This window comes from Sus scrofa, chromosome 4, assembly GCF_054392235.1.
Source record: "Sus scrofa isolate SSC_HxYL_T2T_F1_AM1 chromosome 4, Sscrofa_HxYL_maternal_Yorkshire_Landrace_v2.0, whole genome shotgun sequence".
NCBI lineage: Eukaryota > Metazoa > Chordata > Mammalia > Artiodactyla > Suidae > Sus > Sus scrofa.
In genome coordinates, this window is record NC_139386.1 from 98,071,223 (window position 1) to 98,089,118 (window position 17,896).

A 17,896-nucleotide genomic window follows, 5' to 3' on the forward strand; every position below is an offset into this window, starting at 1 on the left:
CTTTTTTTTTTTTTGTCTTTGTGTGTGTGTGTGTGTGTGCGCACGCGCGCGCGCGCACGCTTTTTACGGCTGCACCCTTGGCATACGGAGGTTCCCAGGCTAGGGGTCCAATCGGAGCTGTAGCCACCGGCCTACGCCAGAGCCACAGCAACGTGGGATCCGAGCCGCGTCTGCGACCTACGCCACAGCTCACGGCAATGCCGGATCGTTAACCCACTGAGCAAGGGCAGGGACCGAACCCTCAACCTCATGGTTCCTAGTCGGATTCATTAACCACTGCGCCACAACGGGAACTCCTTTTTTTGTTTGTTTGTTTTTTTGTTGTTGTTTTTTGTTTTCTCTCTCTCTCTCTCTTTCTTTTCTATTTTTTTAGGGCCAAACCTGCAGGCTAGGGGTCGAATCAGAGCTGCAACTGCTGGCCTACACCACAGCCACACCAGATCCGAGCCTTATCTGTGACCTACACTGCAGCTCACAGCAATGCCAGATCCTTAACCCAATGAGTGGGGCTAGGGATCAAACCTGCATCCTCATAGATATTAGTTGGGTTCATTACCACTGAGCCACAATGGGAACTCTGAGATCATCTGATTTTTAAGGACACAAAAACCACACATACATATGAACTCAATGTCCTACTTATTTTTATTTATTACAAACAAAAAAATTAATATATGAACATAATGAAAAAGAATTAAACCACTAACAAATGAAAACTAAAACCCTTCCTTCCTTCTTCCTTCTCACTTCTTCTTGGAACAATTAAACCATTCTTAAACTTCTGTACCTGTCCAGAAAGTTCTTAACAATCTACAAAAATGTACACCATGTGGAGTTCCCCTGTGGTGTAGCAGGTTAAGGATCCAGTGTTGCCACAACTATGGCATAGGTCACAGCTGAGACTTGGATTTGATCCCTGGCCCAAGAATTTCCATATGCCACAGGTGTGGCAAAATAAATAAAAGTACAGCATCCATACATTTTTTTAAAAATTGAATTGAGATCATATTATACAAACTGTTCCCTACTTTGCTTTTTTTAACCTGATAATATATTGCGAGCATCTGTTCCATCAGCACATAACATAAAGCTTCTTCATTCTTTTCCATATCTGCATGGTATTCCAGTGGGTGGCTATAGCATAATTTATTTAATAAAATGCCTATTATTGGAGATTGCTAGAGCTTGGATAACCAGTTAGTCATCTTGGAAAAAAGTCTGATCCATAATTCATTCCTTAAACTAAATACATTCCAAGAAGCTCAAAGATTTAAATGTAAAAATGAGGCAAGAATGAGTCATAGAGTAAGAATTTTTAAATTGGAGGGCAACTTTTACTGCTTTCCTAAAAACTGATTACATAATGATACACTTAATTGTAGACTTTTTTCTTTTTTCTTTTTTTTAAGCCCCGAAAGCATCATGCAGAAGTTCCCAGGCCAAGGATGGAAACTGTGCCCCAGCTATAACTAGAGCCACAGCAGTAACAATGCAGAACACTTAACCCACTGGGCCATAAGGAAACTCCAATTGTATACAATTTAACAAAAAAAAAAATTTTTTTAATGAAAATCTGGGAGCTTCCGTCGTGGCTCAGAGGAAGTGAACCTGAGTAGTATCCATGAGGACACAGGTTCGATCCTTGCCTCGCTCAGTGGGTTAAGGATCTGCCATTGCCATGAGCTGTGGGGTAGGTTGCAGACAAGACTCAAGACATGTGGCTATGGTGTAGGCCGGCAGCTACAGTTCCAGTTCGACCCCTGTTCTGGGAACCTGTATATGCCGCTAGTGTGGCCCTAAAAAGACAAAAAAAAAAAGGAAGAACATCTCTCCTAAATGGTACCACATAGAGAAGATAAATTTTTAGCATTTTGTTGTCTCTTATTTTAAACTTTCAAAGCATTTATGTATTTGTGTTTGAATTTTTTTCGTGATTTAATATGCAATACATAAAATAGCCAGAAGATGGCGCTAGAAGGCTGCATAAGCGGAGTCTACCTGCCCTGACTGCTGGACTCCGCACTCAACTTGGGTCCTGTGCACAATTGGGGGGTCACCACTTATCTAAGGAGGCAGATGTTCAGAGACAGCAATGCTACAGCAGAGGAGTTCCGGTCGTGGCTCGGCGGTTAACGAATTTGACTAGCATCCGAGGACGCAGGTTCGATCCCCGGCCTCGCTCAGTGGATTAAGTGTTCCTGCGTTGCAGTGAGCTGTGGTGTAGGTCGCAGTCGCGGCTCAGATCCTGCGTGGCTGTGGCTAGGCCAGCAGCAGCTACAGCTCCGATTCAACCCCTAGCCTGGGAAACTCCGTATGCCAAGGGTGCAGCCCTAAAAAGCGCGCGCGCGCGCACACACACACACACACACACACACACACAAATGCTGCAGCAGGGACTTCGAAGTTCTGGGGTCATCCTTAGGACTTAGCACCCGCTTCAGATGCTTTGTCAGTTCAGAATGAGAGTCCCAATTTCTCAAAACATTTTTCTTTGTATTTGCAGCAGCAATGCCAAGAGAAAGAATGAGGCTGGGGTTCCTTGCTGGTTCCCTTTCCAACATGGCCCTTTCCCCCATCTCTACTCCCACTTGCATTGGTGTCTTTTATAAGGCCCCTTTCAGAAAATGCCCCACAGCATTTTTACTCATGTATCAGGAATTATTTCATTTTTAAAAATATTAAAAAAAAAAAAAACAGAAGGAATTGCCTGCTACCTTGAAAATTTCGTTCCTCTAAGATGACTCAGAAGTGGCAGCAAGCACTACTGAGGAGAGAGGGCGGGTCATGCGGCCCCGCCGGCATCCACTCCCGGTACCAGTACCACCTCACCACAACCAGCAGGTACACGCCCTTTGGTGTTCAAGCCCCTTCCAAGAAGGAGACACTGAGACCAGGAAAGACGGAGACAAGAACTGGACAGACAGGGATGCAGGGCTCAGAGACAGACTGGAGAGAAGACCCAGATGGAAGATAAACATGATACCAAGCCGCAGAGGGCAATGTGCTTCAAAGAGAAATAAATGTTTGTTAAGCAAAGGAGTTCCCGCTGTGGCACAACAGATCCCATGCATCTTGGGAGCACTGGGACCCAGGTTCGATCCCCAGCCTGGCACAGTGGATTAAGGATGCAGTGTTTGCCAATCCTGTGCCTTAGCTTGCAACTGGAGCTGGAATCTGATCCCTGGCTTAGGAACTCCATAGGCGCGGGGCGGCCAAAAAAGAAAAACAAAAAAAGTTTGTTAAACAGACCCCACACTAGACTGCATGGAAGAACAAGCTGTCTGCAGCTGAGACCACGTCTTCTCATTCCCTTCCCTTTTCCTGTGCTGACTGGCCTTCAGGTTACTCACCTACAACTGGAGACCATGACATACAACATGGGATTAGACTGAAAGTCAACAATGATGATGTTTGTGAAAACGACATTTTATTTATTTATTTTTGCTTTTTAGGGCCACACCCACGCATATGGAGGTTCCCAGGCTAGGGGTTGAATCAGAGCTACAGCTGCCAGCCTACACCACAGCCACAACAATGCAGGATCCAAGCCAAATTTGTGACCTACCCCACAACTCAGGGCAACACCCAGATCCTTAACCCACTGAGTGAGGTCAGGGATCGAACCCACAACCTCATGGTTCCTAGTCAGATTTTTTCCCACTACGCCACAACAGAACTCTGAAAATGACATTTTAAACTGTAAACCAATGTCTTAAATAAATACCAGTATTTTAAAATAATAAGGCACTATACACAAGGGATTGTAATATTCTTATTGTTATGAATTTAAATGGTTAATGAAGTAGGAAAATTAGAAATTGCCTAGGTCTGTTAGTATTAGGAAACAATATCAGTCTAAGAAAAACCCTAAGAGGCACAGGTGCACTTTTTTTTTCTCAACAAAAAGTAAATAACATTATCTTAGGTAAACTTTGCCAATATTTGTGATATAAACATTTTAAAATCCCCACATTGTAGTTGCAACCACAAGTGATTTTCTCTTCCCTCAGTCTCAGATTTCAGTAATAGGAAAAAAAATAACTGAGAAGAGGTGGAAGAAAAGTGATATATGAGTTTATGCACCAGACGGGTTTATTAGTGTGGTATGATTTTTCTTCTCTTTTTCTTTTTTTCTTTGTACAACCACACTCACGGCATATGGAAGTTCCCAGGCCAGTGGTCTAATCTGAGCTGCAGCTCCCACCTATACTACAGTCTTGGCAACACAAGATTCAAGAAGCATCTGTGACCTAGGCCACAATTTACCACGAGGACAGATCCTTAATTCACTGAGCAAGGCCAAAGATCAGACCCATATCCTCACAGAGACAGCATCTGGTCCTTAACCTGCTGGGCCACAAGGGGAACTCCTGCAGTATGATTTTTATAATATTCTGTGTGGGCTTTAACTGAGTGTAGAAAAATAACCCAATGCCTTAATTTTTTTTAAACAAATTTATTTGCAGAACAGAAACATAGGCACAGACTTTTTTTTTTTTTTTTTTTTTTTTTGCTATTTCTTGGGCCGCTCCCACGGCATATGGAGGTTCCCAGGCTAGGGGTCGAATCGGAGCTGCCAGAGCCACAGCCACGCGGGATCTGAGCTGCGTCTGCAACCTACACCACAGCTCACGGCAACGCCGGATCGTTAACCCACTGAGCAAGGGCAGGGACCGAACCCGCAACCTCATGGTTCCTAGTCGGATTCGTTAACCACTGCGCCACGACGGGAACTCCCCAATGCCTTAATTTTTAGGATTTAATTCTGTTCTGGGAATTCAGAAAGGAATTCAAGAGTTGGTAATCTCAGTGCCAAACCCACCTCCTCCTGAAGTTCTTTCTGCTACAAATCGTATTTCTCCTAATTTCTGCACCAAGTTCCTTAGAACCAAGAACTCTAATTAGTATCCTTTTTTTTTTTTTTTTTTTTTTTTTTTTTTAATGGCCACACCTTCGGCATACAGAAGTTCCCAAGTTGAATCAGAGCTGCAGCTGCTGGCCTATGCCACAGCCACAGCCGTGGCGACACTGGGTCCAAGAAGCATCTTCTACCTGTGCTGCAGCTTGTGTCAATGCCAAATCCTTAACCCACTGGGCGAGGCCAGGTATCAAACCCACATCCTCATCAACACTATGTCCAGTTCTTAATCTGCTGAGCTACAAAGGGAACTCCAGTATCCATTTGTTTTAAAGTGATTTTTCCTGATAATTTTTTTTTAAGACTGCACCTGTGACATATGGAAGTTTCCAGAGGTCAAATCCGAGCCACGTCTGCAACCCACACCACAGCTCATGGCAATGCCAGATCCTTAACCCACTGAGCAAGGCCAGGGATCAAATCTGCATCCTCAGGGATACTAGTGGGATTCTTAACCCTCTGAGCCACAACAGGAATTCCCTCACTTAACATATTTTAAAAGTTTATCCGTGTTGTAGCCTGTGTCGATATCTCATTCTTTTTTTTTTTTTTTTTTTTTTTTTTTTTTGGTTTGTGTACAGCAGCTTGATGTGGGAATCTCAGTTCTCAGACCAGGGGTTGACCCTGGGCCAAGGCAGTGAAAGCACCAAATCCTAACCACTAGACCACCAGGGAACTCCCTGTATCTCTCTCCTTTTGATGACTGAATAATATTCCACTGTAGATCTACTATGTTTTTTGTCCACTTATTAGTTGATGGACATTTGGATTGTTTCCACTTTTTTTTTTTTTTTGTCTTTTTGTCTTTTCTATGGCTGCACCCGCAGCATATGGAGATTCCCAGGCTAGGGGATGAATCGGAGCTGTAGCTGCCGGCTTATGCCAGAGCTACGGCAACTCGGGATCTGAGCCGTGTCTGCAACCTACACCACAGCTCAGCAATGCAGAATCCTTAACCTACTGAGCAAGGTCAAGGATCAAACCCGAAACCTCATGATTCCTAGTCGGATTCGTTAACCACTGAGCCACGATGGGAACTCCTGAATTGTTTCCACTTTTTAGCTATTACTATAAATAATGCTTCTATGAACGTTTGTGTACAAGTTTTTGTATGGCATATATTTTCAATTCTCTTGGATATATACCTAGAAGTGGGATTGCTGAGTCATACAGTAATTCAAAACTTTTAGGGGAACTTTCAGACTTTTCCAAGGCAGCTGCACTATTTTACCTTTCCGCCAGCAATATATGAGGGTTCCAATTTCTCCACATCCTCATCAACACTTGTTATTGTTTATTTTTTAAATTATAGTTATCCTAGCAGATGTGAAATGATATCAAATTATGGTTTTTAATTTCATTTCCCTGATGACTAATGACATTGGGCATCTTTTCATGTTTTATTAGCTATTTGTATATCTTTGGGAAAATACATTTTACCCATTTTAAATTGTGTTGTCTTTTTATTGTTGAGTCGTAAGAATTCTTTAGATATTTTTGGATAGTAGAACCTTGTCAGATATATGATTTGCAAATATTTTCTTCTATTCTGTAGATTTTATTTTTACTTTCTTGATGGTGTCTTTTGGAACACAAAAATTTTCTTTCTTTCTTTTTTGTCTTTTTGTCCTTTTAGGGTCATACCCGCAGCATATGGAGGTTTCCAGGCTAGGGGTCTACACCACAGCCACAGCAACGCCAGATCCTTAACCCACTGAGCGAGGCCAGGGATTGAACCCGAAACCTCATGGTTCTTAGCTGGATTCATTTCTGCTGTGTCACGACAGGAGCTCCTAGAGCCCAAAAGTTTTTAATTTTGATGAAGTCCGATTTATCGTCTTTGTTTTGTTTTTTAGGGCTGCACCAAGGCACATGGAAGTTCCCAGGCTTGTCGTAAAATTGGAGCTGTAGCTGCCAGTCTACACCACAGCCACAGCAATGACTGATCCAAGCCATGTCTACAAACTGCACAGAAGCTCACCGCCACACTAGATCCTTAACCCACTGAATGGGCCAGGGATCAAACTGGCGTCCTCATGGATGCTAGTCAGGTTTGTTACCACTGAGCCACAATAGAAACTCCCCAGTATATCCATTTTTTTTTTTCTTTGGTGGCTTGTACATTTATAGCCATATCTAAGAAACTATTGTTTAATCCAAAGTTATGAAAATTTATATCTATGTTTTCTTTCTTTCTTTTCTTTTTTTTTTGTTTTGGTTTGAGATTTTGAGTTTGGGGGTTTTTTGGTCCATGAACGCAGCAAACAGAAGTTCCTGGGCCAAGGACTGAACCCCAGCCACAGCAGTGACAATGCCAGATCCTTAATCCACTGAGCCACCAGAGAACTCCTCTATGTTTTCTTTTAAGAGTTTTAGAGGTTTCACTCTTACATTTAGGCTTTTTATTCATTTTGAGTTAATTTTCACATATGAGTGTGGCAGGTGTCCAACTTCATTTTTTATGCATGTGGCTATCCAGTTGTCTTAGCACCGTTTATTGAAAAGACTGTTTCTCCTCATTGAATTTTCTTGGCGTTCTAATTGAAAATTAATTGTCCAGGAGTTCCCGTCGTGGCGCAGTGGTTAACGAATCTGATAGGAACCATGAGGTTGCGGATTCCGTCCCTGCCCTTGCTCAGTGGGTTAACGATCCGGCGTTGCCGTGAGCTGTGGTGTAGGTCGCAGACGCGGCTCGGATCCCTCTTTGCTGTGGCTCCTGGCGTAGGCCGGTGGCTACAGCTCTGATTCGACCCCTAGCCTGGGAACCTCCATATGCCGCGGGAGCGGCCCAAGAAATAGCAAAAAAGACAAAAAAAAAAAAAAAAAAAAAAAAAAGAAAGAAAGAAAGAAAATTAATTGTCCATAAATGTATGGGTTTACTTCTGGACTCTCATTTCTGTTCTATTGAGCCATATGTCTAGCCTATGCCAGAACCACAGTCTGGATTACTGTAGCCTTGCAGTATCTTGGGAAATGGGGAAGAGTTAGTCTTTCAACATTGTTCTTTTTCAAACCCCTTGCATTTCCATTTGAATTTTTGAATCAGATTGACAATTTATGCAAAAAGAAAAAGAAAAAAGTCAGCTAAGATTTTGAAATATTGTGTTGACTTTGTAGACCAATTTGGAGGGTATTGTGAGATTTTTTTGTTGTTGTTGTCTTTCTGTCTTTCCTAGGGCCGTACCTATGGCATATGGAGGTTCCCAGGCTAAGGGGCTAATTGAAGCTGTAGCTGCCGGCCTACACCACAGACACAGCAACCCCAGATCCAAGCTGCATCTGCGACCTACACCACAGCTCACAGCAACAGCGGATCCTTAACCCATTGAGTGAGGCCAGGGATCGAACCTGAAACCTCATGGTTCCTAGCCAGATTAGTTAACCACAGAGCCATGACGGGAACTCCCTATTGTGAGACCTTAAGATTAATTCCTCCAACCTACGAACATAGGTGTCTTTCCATTTATGTGGGTCTTTAATTTCTTTCAATAATATTTTTGTAATTTTTGTGTACAACTCTTGCACCTCTTTTTTATATTTTGTTAAATTCCCTGGTGTTTCATTCCTTTTGATGTTATTGCCTAAGAATTTTTAACATAGATGGGCTCTTATTATATAGGAACTATTTTGTACCTGTTTTTTCATTTTAGTCATAGACATTTCCACCAAGTTAATAAGACTCTTTAAACTTCATTTTTTTTTCTTTTCTTTTTTGGTAGCCCCGAGGCATATGGAGTTTCCGGGCCAGGGATCAGATCGGAACAGGAGTTGTGACTTAAGCCACAGCTTCGGCAATGCCAGATCCTTAACCCACTATGCCAGCAGGGAATGGAACAGGCATCCCAGCACTCCCAAGATGCCACAGATCCTGTTGTGCCACAGCAAAAACTCCTAAATTTCATTTTGTAAGGCTACATATTAGTGCATTGCATGGTCACACTATAATTTATTTAGCCAGTCTCCTGTTGTGGGATATTTAAATTCTTCATAATTTTTCCACTTTGTAAATATTACTGCAGTAACTATTTCTATTGGTCTTGCTATGTCTGCACGTCAGAGTATTTCCTTTTAAGTAGTCGTGTCGTGATGACTTTTACTTCTCACAACTTTTGTGAGGAGTGTGAGACTCTCTGAAATTCTGAACTCCTTGAGGCCCATTTCTTCTTTCGCCATCCCACAGAGACCCCAGAGACAGGTCTGCAGCCTCAGGGAGACTCCTTCAGGAAGCTCCCAGGGGCCCTGGCTTGGGTCAGGGGCTTCTCATCTTACCCTACAGCAGTGTGTCCTGACCTTGCCACAACTCTCCTAAGCCAGTGATATAAATGCTGGGAACTTGTTATACCCACACAAGATGCTGAGGCCCATCAGGAAAAGGGCTGCACCCCTAGCCCTTGGTCTACAGACAACCCTTTATTTATTTAGTTATTGCTTTTTAGGGCCACACGTGCCACATACGGAAGTTCCTAGGCTAGGGGTCAAATCAGAGCTGCAGCTGCCGGCCTACCCCACAGCCACAGCCACGCGGGATCTGAGCTGGGTCTGCAACCTACACCACAGCTCACCACAAGCTGGGTGCTTAACCCACGGAGCAAGGCCAGGGATTGAACTCACATACTAGTCGGGTTCCTTACAGCTGAGCCACAATGGGAACTCCCCCAAGTAGCATATTATTTATTTATTTTGTCATCTTAGGGCCACACCCATGGCATATGGTGGCTCCCAGGCTAGGGTTCACATCAGAGCTATAGCTGCCAGCCTACAGCACAGCCATAGCAAGGCAGGATCCAAGCTGTGTCTGCAACCTACACCACAGCTCATGGCAACGCCAGGTCCATAACCAGGGATCCAACCCATGTCCTCATGGATACTAGTCGGGTTAGTTTGTTCTGCATCACAACAGAGAAACTCCCACAAGTAGCATATTTTGAAAGTAAAATTAGGAGTTCCCGTTGTGGAACAGCGGAAATGAATCTGACTAGGAACCATGAGGTTGTGCTTAGATCCCTGGCCTTGCTCAGTGGGTTAAGGATCTGGCGTTGCCTTGAGCTGTGGTGTAGGCTGCAGATACTGCTCGAATCCTGTGTTGCTGTGGCTGGGGCATGGGCTGGCAGCTACAGCTCTGATTAGACCTCTAGCCTTGGAACCTCCATATGCCCTGGGTGCAGCCCTAAAAAAACAAAAAAAAAACCAAAAAAAAAAAAAGGACCAAAGAAAAAAAAAAGTAAAATTAGTTTTTATGGAAAAAAATCTTATGGGGATGAGGGAGTATGAAAGACTGAGCAATTATTACAAGGTTTTACTAGGAAATAGCCTTTGAAGTTCTGGGGGGGGTGGAGGTGGGGCAGGAGCACTAAGTTACTGTGAATTAATGAAAACGAGGGATTCTTCTTTTCAGATTTTATTCTTGGGTGGCTTAGTTAAGCCTTGGAACAGTCTGTGGTAATGAGAGCGTGTGCAGCCTCTCTTGTTGATTTCCTGGCAGTAGGTTCTTTCCCTCCTCTGATCAAGGGATCCTCATACTTGACAAGGCAAGTCCAAACACCTCAGCCTGGTATGGATTCCAGGATCCTGCCTCTCTTTTCAGTCCCACTCGTGGTCCCAACTTTGCTTGGGCTATACTAGGTGCTCCCCGAAGTTAGGGCTCGAGTCTTATGCATCTTTGAATCACTGGTACCAAAGGGGCAGGTCCTGGCATACGGTGGTGAGTCAAAACGTGATAAACCTACTGAAACTTCTCTTCTCTAGGATTTTATAAATAACTGTTTTCCCACAGGCTGAGTATTCATCCCCCCAAACCACCTCAGAGGTACTACCTCCTCTGCCTCTACGAACCTCTCAGGCCACTCTCGGTGCTTCCCCCTAAAGTTTTCCTTCCTCCTATTTGTGTCTGGGACGAGACGGTGTCAGACGGAAGGATCAGGATCCCAAGTGAGCCGGTTAGGGGTGAAGTCCCGTGGCCGCTCAGGGCCTACAGGGAAGAAGCAGGACACCTCCCAAATCTCTAGAACTGGGCGCGCTCTGGGGCTGAGTTTCTATGACAACCATACAAGTACGTGGGCCACGCAAAAGTACTTTCCGGAGGACCACGGCGACTTTGCTTCCCGCGAGCATCTCTATGGTTTCCACCGCCTAGAAGGACTGAAACGCACTTCCGGGAAGATGGCGGCGCGCAAGATGTCGCTGGCATGTGTTTTTGCGGAGAGGACCTTGCAAATGACGGTAAGGAGCTGTAGTCCCCCAGACGGTGGCTGTCGGAGCCCGGGCTCAGAAGCAAATGTGAGAGCAGGAAAGTAGTTTCACCAAAGCGAAACTGCGGTAGGAGGGCTAGAATTTAGATCTCAAGAGGAAGGAGGTCTAGGGAAACGGTAGCTGGCTGTTTGGATCTGCTCTAAAAATTGTGGACCTGGGCCCCTTCTCCAGAAAACTCAGGTTAACTGGAGAGAAAACAGTTCCTGAACGTGCAGTCGCTGCCTTCACAAAGACTGCGGCGCAGAGCCTGGGATCTAGTTGCTTTTGTCCACAGTTATCCATTCTGTTAAGGCAGTTTCCACCTGTGTCCTTCAGTTCAGCGAATAACGACGGAACGCATTCTCTGTTCTCGGAGCTGCATTAGAAGCACCGGGGTTGGGGAGTAAAACCAGGGCATATAGTTTCGAATTACTGTGAAGAGGGACAAGCTGTGGTAAAGTCCTACAGTGTAAAGCACTAATGGCTGTCAGACTGAGGACCCTAGTGATTAAGAATGTCAGTTCTGGGATGCCTGAGATCTTAAATCTGCTACTTACCAGCTGTTTCATTTGGACAAGTAATGAAACGTCTCAATGCCTTTTCCTCATTTGGAAATGAAGGTAAAAATGCCTCCTCATAGGGTTGTTGAAATGAGGTAATGTGTGTGAAGCTGGCATTGAATGAATGCTGAAATGTTAGTTGTTGTTGAATCTGCGGCCTGATGGAAATAACTTCTGAGAAGAGGCAGAGCCTCGAGGTGGCCTTAAAGACCTCAGTGTTTGAACTTGAATTCTCTTGCAGTATCAAGAAGCAAGATAGGGCCATTTCTTCACTCAGTGTTTTTCTGTTGGGACTCTCAAGATCTCATTTAGGTTTTCAGGTAACCATCCTTCACAGTAGAAATATGAACAGACATGTGAGTCATCCTAAATTTGCTCCTCTTCCTATCTAACCAGACTGGTCATCATTCTTAGGCCTAATACGGAATATTTGGGAGGAGTGACTTAACGATGTGTCTGATTTCCCCCCACCCCCCCAAACTAGGATACTTCCTAGACCTTCTTAAACACAAATGAAAGTTTTGGCCTTTGGAGTTGTCATTTGGGGAGGCTAGAGGATTACTCCAGTAGTGCCATTAATTGGCTTTAAAAATGGTCTGCAATGCTTGTAATAAATGATCTTAACACAACTTCATTTAAGTGACTCAGGTCAGCAGTGATAGTCTTTAGTTTTTGTTTCTTGTTTCTGTTTTCCTTTTTCAGCCACAGCTGTGGCATATGGAAGTTCCCTGGGCCAGGAACAGAATCTGAGCTGCAACTGCAACCTATGTCACAGCTGTGGCAAGCCAGATCCTTAATCCACTGTGTCAGGCCAGAGTCTTCTGCCAAGAGTGCGGACCTAAAAAGACAAAAAAAAAAAAAAGCCCTAGCACAGCCTGGCATGTAGTGAGATCTCCATAAATTTAGGTGTTATTATTAATACTAATCCTCCTTGATTTTCAACATGATGATATTAACCTCTCTGTGGTCAGACAGGGAGCACTCAAGGACCAGGCCTCCTTCCTCTGTTTCTGCTTCCAGGAAGAATTTTTTTTTTTCAGGGCTGCACCCACGGCATGTGGAGGTTCCCAGGTTAGCGGTCTAATCGGAGCTACAATTGCCGGCCTACACCACAGCCACAGCAACGCAGCATCCGAGCTGTGTCTGCACCCATACACCACAGCTCATGGCAATGCCAGATCCTTAACCCACTGAGCGAGGCCAGGGATCAAACCTGCAACCTCATGGTCCCTAGTCGGATTTGTTTCTGCTGCATGGCAATGGAAACTCTGCAAGAAAGAATTCTTATAAGAGCAGTCAGGATGGATTTTTTGCAGGATTTGAGCACTTTTTCCTTTCCTCTTAAAGGGATGACTGTGAACTCCTCTTCTCTGGTGAGGGGCTGAGGACAGTGACTCTTTTCTCACCATGAGTGTCACCCCAGAGGTCAAGAGTCGTGGGATGAAGTTTGCTGAGGAGCAGCTGCTAAAGCATGGATGGACTCAAGGTGATCCCCACAGGCCCCTTCCACGTACCCCCAAGCCTCTGCCTGGGGAAGAGGGATCCTTCTGGGTTAACCCTATGTAGTCCTTTCAACTGCAGGAGGAAAAGTTAGTTTAAAGGGAAATTTGTGAAGAAAGTTGCTGGCTTTTCCAGAAAAGGAAAGAATGGGAGAAAGAAGTGGGAGGACTGGGAGGGGGAGGAAGAAACATGACCTCTGTCCTGAAAGAATTATGAAGGAAGGATAGTTCAGGCTGGAAGACAGGAGGGCTGCATGGAGAGGTGCTGGAAAGAATGAAACTGGGAGGGCTTCTGAGAGCGCGGGGGCTTTCCTAGTGCCAGGTGTGTGGATGGCAAGGATCCGCCATGTGCTGGGGTGAGGGCTTGGGGTGTTCAAATCATTCACTGTCTTCCGTAGGCAAAGGCCTGGGCCGGAAGGAGAACGGTATCACCCAGGCCCTCAGGGTGACACTGAAGCAGGACACTCATGGGGTAAGCCTGGGCTGGCTGGGGGAGGTCAGTGCAGATGGGAGAGGGGGGTCTTGAGGCCAGGGGAGGGACGGGAATAACACGTCCTGGGTTCATTCATACTTCGTCCTCCGGCAGGTGGGACACGACCCTGCCAAGGAGTTCACAAACCACTGGTGGAATGAGCTCTTCAACAAGACAGCAGCCAGCTTGGTAGTGGAAACAGGACGGGTATGAGCTCTAATAGATGGGGGCCTGGGATGCATGGGGGTGAGGGAGACACGGCCCATCACCTGCTCACAGGTACTTCCCCACAGGATGGAGTCCAGATCAGGCACCTGGCTAAGGAGACCACCCGTCATAATCAGCCCAAGCCCAACCTGCTGTATCAAAAGTTTGTGAAGGTATCAGAGGTGGGAGTGAGAGGCCCCATCCTTTTTTCCTACCCTGGTCTCCCCTGGGGCCGGAACAGTTTGCCTCGAATGCACTACCTGTTCTCAAGACTGTCCTGACAGTGAGATCCTGTGACCAGCCTTGCTGTCACTTACCTAGATGGCCCAGACCCTCAGCAAGAATTGAAATCCTCAGGTTGCATGGATCCCTATCATCCGCTGAGGGGCAGCGGCAGGGAGTGGGAGGTGGGGACAGTCAGGAGGGGCAGAGCAGGGCAGGGAGGGGATGTCCAATTCAAAGGACCTAGAAGCCTGGGGAGACCTGAGAGAGTATCTGATCTGACCCATCGTCCTTATGTTGCAGATGTGGCCAACAGGGAGGAAAGTGGTTTGCGTAGAGCCCACAGCTGGCTGTTGTGGCAGACAGGCCAGACCCCTGGCGTTCAGACTGCCTTTCCTAGCATGCGCATAGAAGGGAGCTGATGTTTACCCATCCTCTGTTACGTGCTAGGGCTCCACATGTTACCTGGAAAATCTCTCCCATTCATCTCCAGGCCATCTTCTACCCAGGTTCATCATCTGCCCAGGTTCTTTCACAGCCTCACACAGAAGCAGATTTCCCATGCTCGTCTCACTCCCCGCCCAATCAGTTCATCCTCCACAAAGCATCCAGAGCGTTCGCTCTAAAACACACATTTCATGGTGTCACTGGCTCCTCCTTGACTGACCTGGGATGACATTCCTGAGGCCTCTGACCAGCTCATAGGGCCCTTCAAGCCTTCTCCCCTAGCCTGTCTCTCGCCACTTGTCAGGATCTCTACACTTTAGCCAGACGGAATCTGAATCTTTTGAAGGTACCATGCTCTTTCACCTTCAAGTTTTTTGCACATTACTATTCCCTCTGCCTAGAACATTCTGCTCCTTTTGCCCCTTTACCTGCTGGTTCTTATCTTCCAGAGCTCAGCTACTTGTAGAAACCATTCCCCAAACCCTGAAGCCTGAGTAGGTGACACCTCCTCTAGCACAGAAAACACTCTCATCATAACTGCCTTTGTTCCACGTATTCTCCCCCTCACCAGGTAGATTCCATCTGGGCTGGACCCTCCTCATTCTTACTCCACTCTCTGTCCCCAGCCTCTAAGCCCACAGTAGGTTCTTAACCTAGTTAAAGTATTGTGCACAGGTGTGGGGGAGAGGGGATGTGAAAAGTGCCGTCTTTATTGTCAGTTACTAGCACTGTGGGTTGACCATAGCAGGCACTGTGAAGACCTGACTCCCCACGGCACTTCTTCCTCCCTTCTCCTTGTTCTGCCTACTAGTTGGCTGTGAGCCAGGGGGTCCAGGACTGCCCCCTACCCCCATCCCCACCCCCAATTATAGCCCATCTCCTGCCCAAGGTGAAGTATGCAGTTGGCACATCTCTCTGTGGGTCTGCAAGGAGCGATGTTTGGGGGCTGACAAATTTGTGCCTATGGCTATTCTGGGGGTGGGGGGGCGGTGGTCCAGGAGGGAAGAGGGATGGCAGTGGTGTTGAGTGGGCCTTGTCCACCCCCATGATCCCTCCTTCTAGACGGCCACACTGACTTCAAGTGGGGAGAAGCCAGACAAGGATTTGGAAAGCTGTGGTGATGACAACAGCCAGGAGCCCAAGCCTCCAAAGATGTGAGACTCCTTTTTAGTGCAAGGGGCATGTGGGAGGAGACGCCTTCAAATCTCCAAAGAAAGGACCAAGTGTAATGGCGGGCTGGGCTTCTTGGGGGTGGAACTGTGCGGTACTGATCTTTGTAGCCCCCACAATTAGAAGAGTGCTGGTCCCAAACAGGAACTCAGTGCTGAAGGAATGTTTTAGAGGGGAGGAGAAGTCAAGCCTTTCCCCCAGCTCTGTCTGCAATTCCTGATTCCCACCTCTCCCCAACAGTCTGACCGATGAGATGCTGCTCCAAGCCTGTGAGGGGCGAACAGCACACAAGTAAGTAGTGCTTAGCTTCTCGGGCTCCCTTCTTTTCTCCCTGTCACAAGCCCACTCTTGAGGATGGCCTTTGCCACTCTTTTCTCCCAGGGGAAATGATTCCTACTTTCTGCTCATCTCTGAACCTGCCTGAGGATGGGCGGCTCTCCTTTACCAGCTTGCCCTGCAGTCTCAAAGATGAGGCCTATTTCCCCTGATAACCCCCCTGCCTTGGGCCCCATCTATTTCAGGGCTGCCCGTCATGGGATCACCATGAAGGCTAAGCTGGCTCGGTTGGAGGCTCAGGAGCAGGCCTTCCTGGCTCGTCTCAAAGGCCAGGACTCTGGGACCCCTCAGCTGCAGTCTGAGAGCAAGCCCCCCAAAAAAAAGAAAAAGAAGAGGAAGCAGAAAGAGGAGGAAGAGGCTGCCACTGAACAGAGTGCAGAAGAGCACCCAGAACGCACCGACCAGAGCACCAGGAAAAGCAAAAAGAAGAAAAGATGGCATCAAGAAGCAAAGGTCACAGATGAGATGGAGGCAGCAGCTGTAGGGAGTGAGGAAGAAGAGGCCACAGGACCAAGTGGGCTTGGGGAGTTAAAGACCAGGGAACAGTTTGATCAGTCCCTCAGGAAAAGGAAGAAGAAGAGGTGGCACTATGAAGAGGAGAAGGTGGAGGCCTTAGATAAAGGAGGAGGAGGTGTCAGGACAGAGGAGGACACAGACCGAGGCAGCAGGGGCAGGAAGAGGCGGCAGCATGAGGAAGAAGACCTGAACACAGAGGCTGAAGAAGCCGAGGAGGCTGCTGAAGACGGTGGGACCAGAAAAAAAGAAAGCAGAACCTGCAGTGATCAGAAAAGCAAGAGGAGCAAGAAGAAGAGACAGCAGCATCAAGAGGAAGAGGAGGGTGTCTTGGATGTGGGTGAGGCGGATGGCAGGACTAGGGCAGCAGAGAGTGGGGCATGTACTGGCTCAGGCGGCAGAAGTAAGAAGAGGCAGCAGCAACCGGAGGAGGAAAGACCCAAAGTCAGCACTGACCGGAGAGCCAAAAAGAAGAAACAGAAGAAGAGAGACTGAAGGCCACACCAAGGTGGGGTTTGAGTGATTCCGTTTTAGGAGTGGAAGCCTCGGAGGCCTGAGTTGGCATGGGTCTTCTGCATCCTTTCCGTGAGGAGTCCCTCCCAAGGAGGGAACAGCTCTAACAGCTCTGAACAGCTGTCCACTGAGACGAGAGTGGTCGTGCCATGTCTGAGTTGAAGGAGCAGCCACATCTCCCTTACAGCTTGTAACCCAGATGTCATGAACTCAACTGGCTGCAGGAGCCAGGCAGCTAAGGGACAGGGATGCTGGGGGCTCTGGGAACAGGAACACAGATACCCCCTGAAGGGACATCTTTGCAAAAAGAAGCTGAAAATGTAGACTTACAGCAAATGTACTGATTTTTAAATACTGTGAAGGCTAAGGAGAACATACAGATTCAGCTCCTAGGTTGCTAGTTTCTAACACTATACCAAGTGGTTGAATAAACCTCACCTTGGGCTCTTAGCTTCTATGTAAGTCCCAGCTGGCGTCTCCATTCCTAACCTGGGAAGGTCCTGGATACAAATCAGTTTTCTTGCAGGCCTCTACAGAAATCTCTTCTGCAGACTTCCCGTAGCCTTGCTACACTGTTGAGCAGGAGGAGAAAGTTCAGCGAACCTCATCTAGCTCCCCGTCTGCATCCCTAATAGATAAGAACCACGCATGTGTAAAGGACAGCACGGCTCACTGGGGACCTTTTTCATCATCTGAAAGCCAATTTTCATTGCCCCCAAATGCCACAGCAACCCCTCTTGCATGGTCTGTCCCCCAGAGAGATGGCACTGCATCTCCACTGTTGCTCTCTGCTTCTGCTCTCCATTAACCC

The 17,896-nt window shown here is 46.7% G+C and overlaps 1 protein-coding gene across 2 annotated transcripts; it reads left to right on the forward strand.

Moving 5' to 3' along the window:
- Positions 1-11,062: 11,062 nt before the first annotated feature.
- On the forward strand, positions 11,063-17,535 carry GPATCH4 (G-patch domain containing 4). 2 transcript variants are annotated; one of them, NM_001243353.1, is made up of 8 exons: positions 11,063-11,137; positions 13,054-13,192; positions 13,604-13,677; positions 13,792-13,884; positions 13,971-14,057; positions 15,616-15,707; positions 15,964-16,014; positions 16,245-17,535. In NM_001243353.1, the coding sequence occupies exons 2-8, from the start codon at positions 13,114-13,116 to the stop codon at positions 17,065-17,067; spliced, it is 1,299 nt and encodes a 432-aa protein (NP_001230282.1). In that variant the 5' UTR covers positions 11,063-11,137; positions 13,054-13,113; the 3' UTR covers positions 17,068-17,535. The 2 variants fall into 2 exon arrangements, with proteins under 2 accessions (NP_001230282.1, XP_084876474.1); XM_085020348.1 differs by lacking the exon at positions 13,971-14,057 and having other exon boundaries at positions 11,066-11,137.
- The last annotated feature ends 361 nt before the right edge of the window (positions 17,536-17,896 follow it).

Coding starts and splice junctions, on each gene's coding strand:
- GPATCH4 (NM_001243353.1), top strand. CDS start 13,114: ATGAGTGTCACCCCAGAGGTCAAGAGTCGTGGGATGAAGTTTGCTGAG. Junction 13,678..13,791: donor TGAAGCAGGACACTCATGGG/GTAAGCCTGGGC, acceptor GTCCTCCGGCAG/GTGGGACACGACCCTGCCAA. Junction 15,708..15,963: donor GAGCCCAAGCCTCCAAAGAT/GTGAGACTCCTT, acceptor TCTCCCCAACAG/TCTGACCGATGAGATGCTGC.